General features: G+C 44.8%; 1 protein-coding gene across 1 annotated transcript in view; it reads right to left on the minus strand.

Annotated features, from left to right (window-relative positions):
- Nucleotides 1–522, minus strand: part of LOC101854574 — a gene marked incomplete at its 5' end in the record, with an annotated part of 11,883 nt that overhangs the window by 1,304 nt on the left and 10,057 nt on the right. Inside the window, 1 exon segment of the mRNA XM_005098679.3 lies at nucleotides 160–388. Within this exon segment, the coding sequence (XP_005098736.1) occupies nucleotides 160–388 (229 nt within the window).

Below are 522 nucleotides of genomic sequence, written 5' to 3' on the forward strand. Positions count from 1 at the left end.
TAGAGACAAAGACAAAAACAGAAAATGAGACAGAAACAGAGACAAAGACAGAGACAGAGACAGAAACAGAGACAAAGACTGAAACAGACAGACAGAGACAAAGACAGAAACAGAGATAGAAATAGAGAGAACCGGGCAGCCAATGCCATTCCCACTTACTGGACTTCAGATTCTCCTTCCTCAGTCTCTGACGCACACCCTTTCTGTACGCTTCCGGTGATAGCTTCATCTCGCGCATGCGCCTCAGTGTCTCCATCTGCCGTCCGATGTCCGCCATTCGGGCTTGAGTTGTCTCCAGCTGTTTCGCCAGCCGTTTGTTTTCCTTCTCAAGTTCTTGACGCTTGTTCCTGCACTCCACGTAGTCCACCTGGTCAGGGGATTCCACTGGCTGTGTGAGACATTGTATTTATCTGTCTCTCCATTACATCTTCCTCTCGTTCTCTCCTATTCTCTTTCTATTTCTTTGTTATCTATCTATCTATCTATCTATCTATCTATCTATCTATCTATCTATCTATCTAT

This window comes from Aplysia californica, unplaced genomic scaffold (assembly GCF_000002075.1).
Source record: "Aplysia californica isolate F4 #8 unplaced genomic scaffold, AplCal3.0 scaffold00190, whole genome shotgun sequence".
Taxonomy (NCBI): Eukaryota; Metazoa; Mollusca; class Gastropoda; order Aplysiida; family Aplysiidae; genus Aplysia; species Aplysia californica.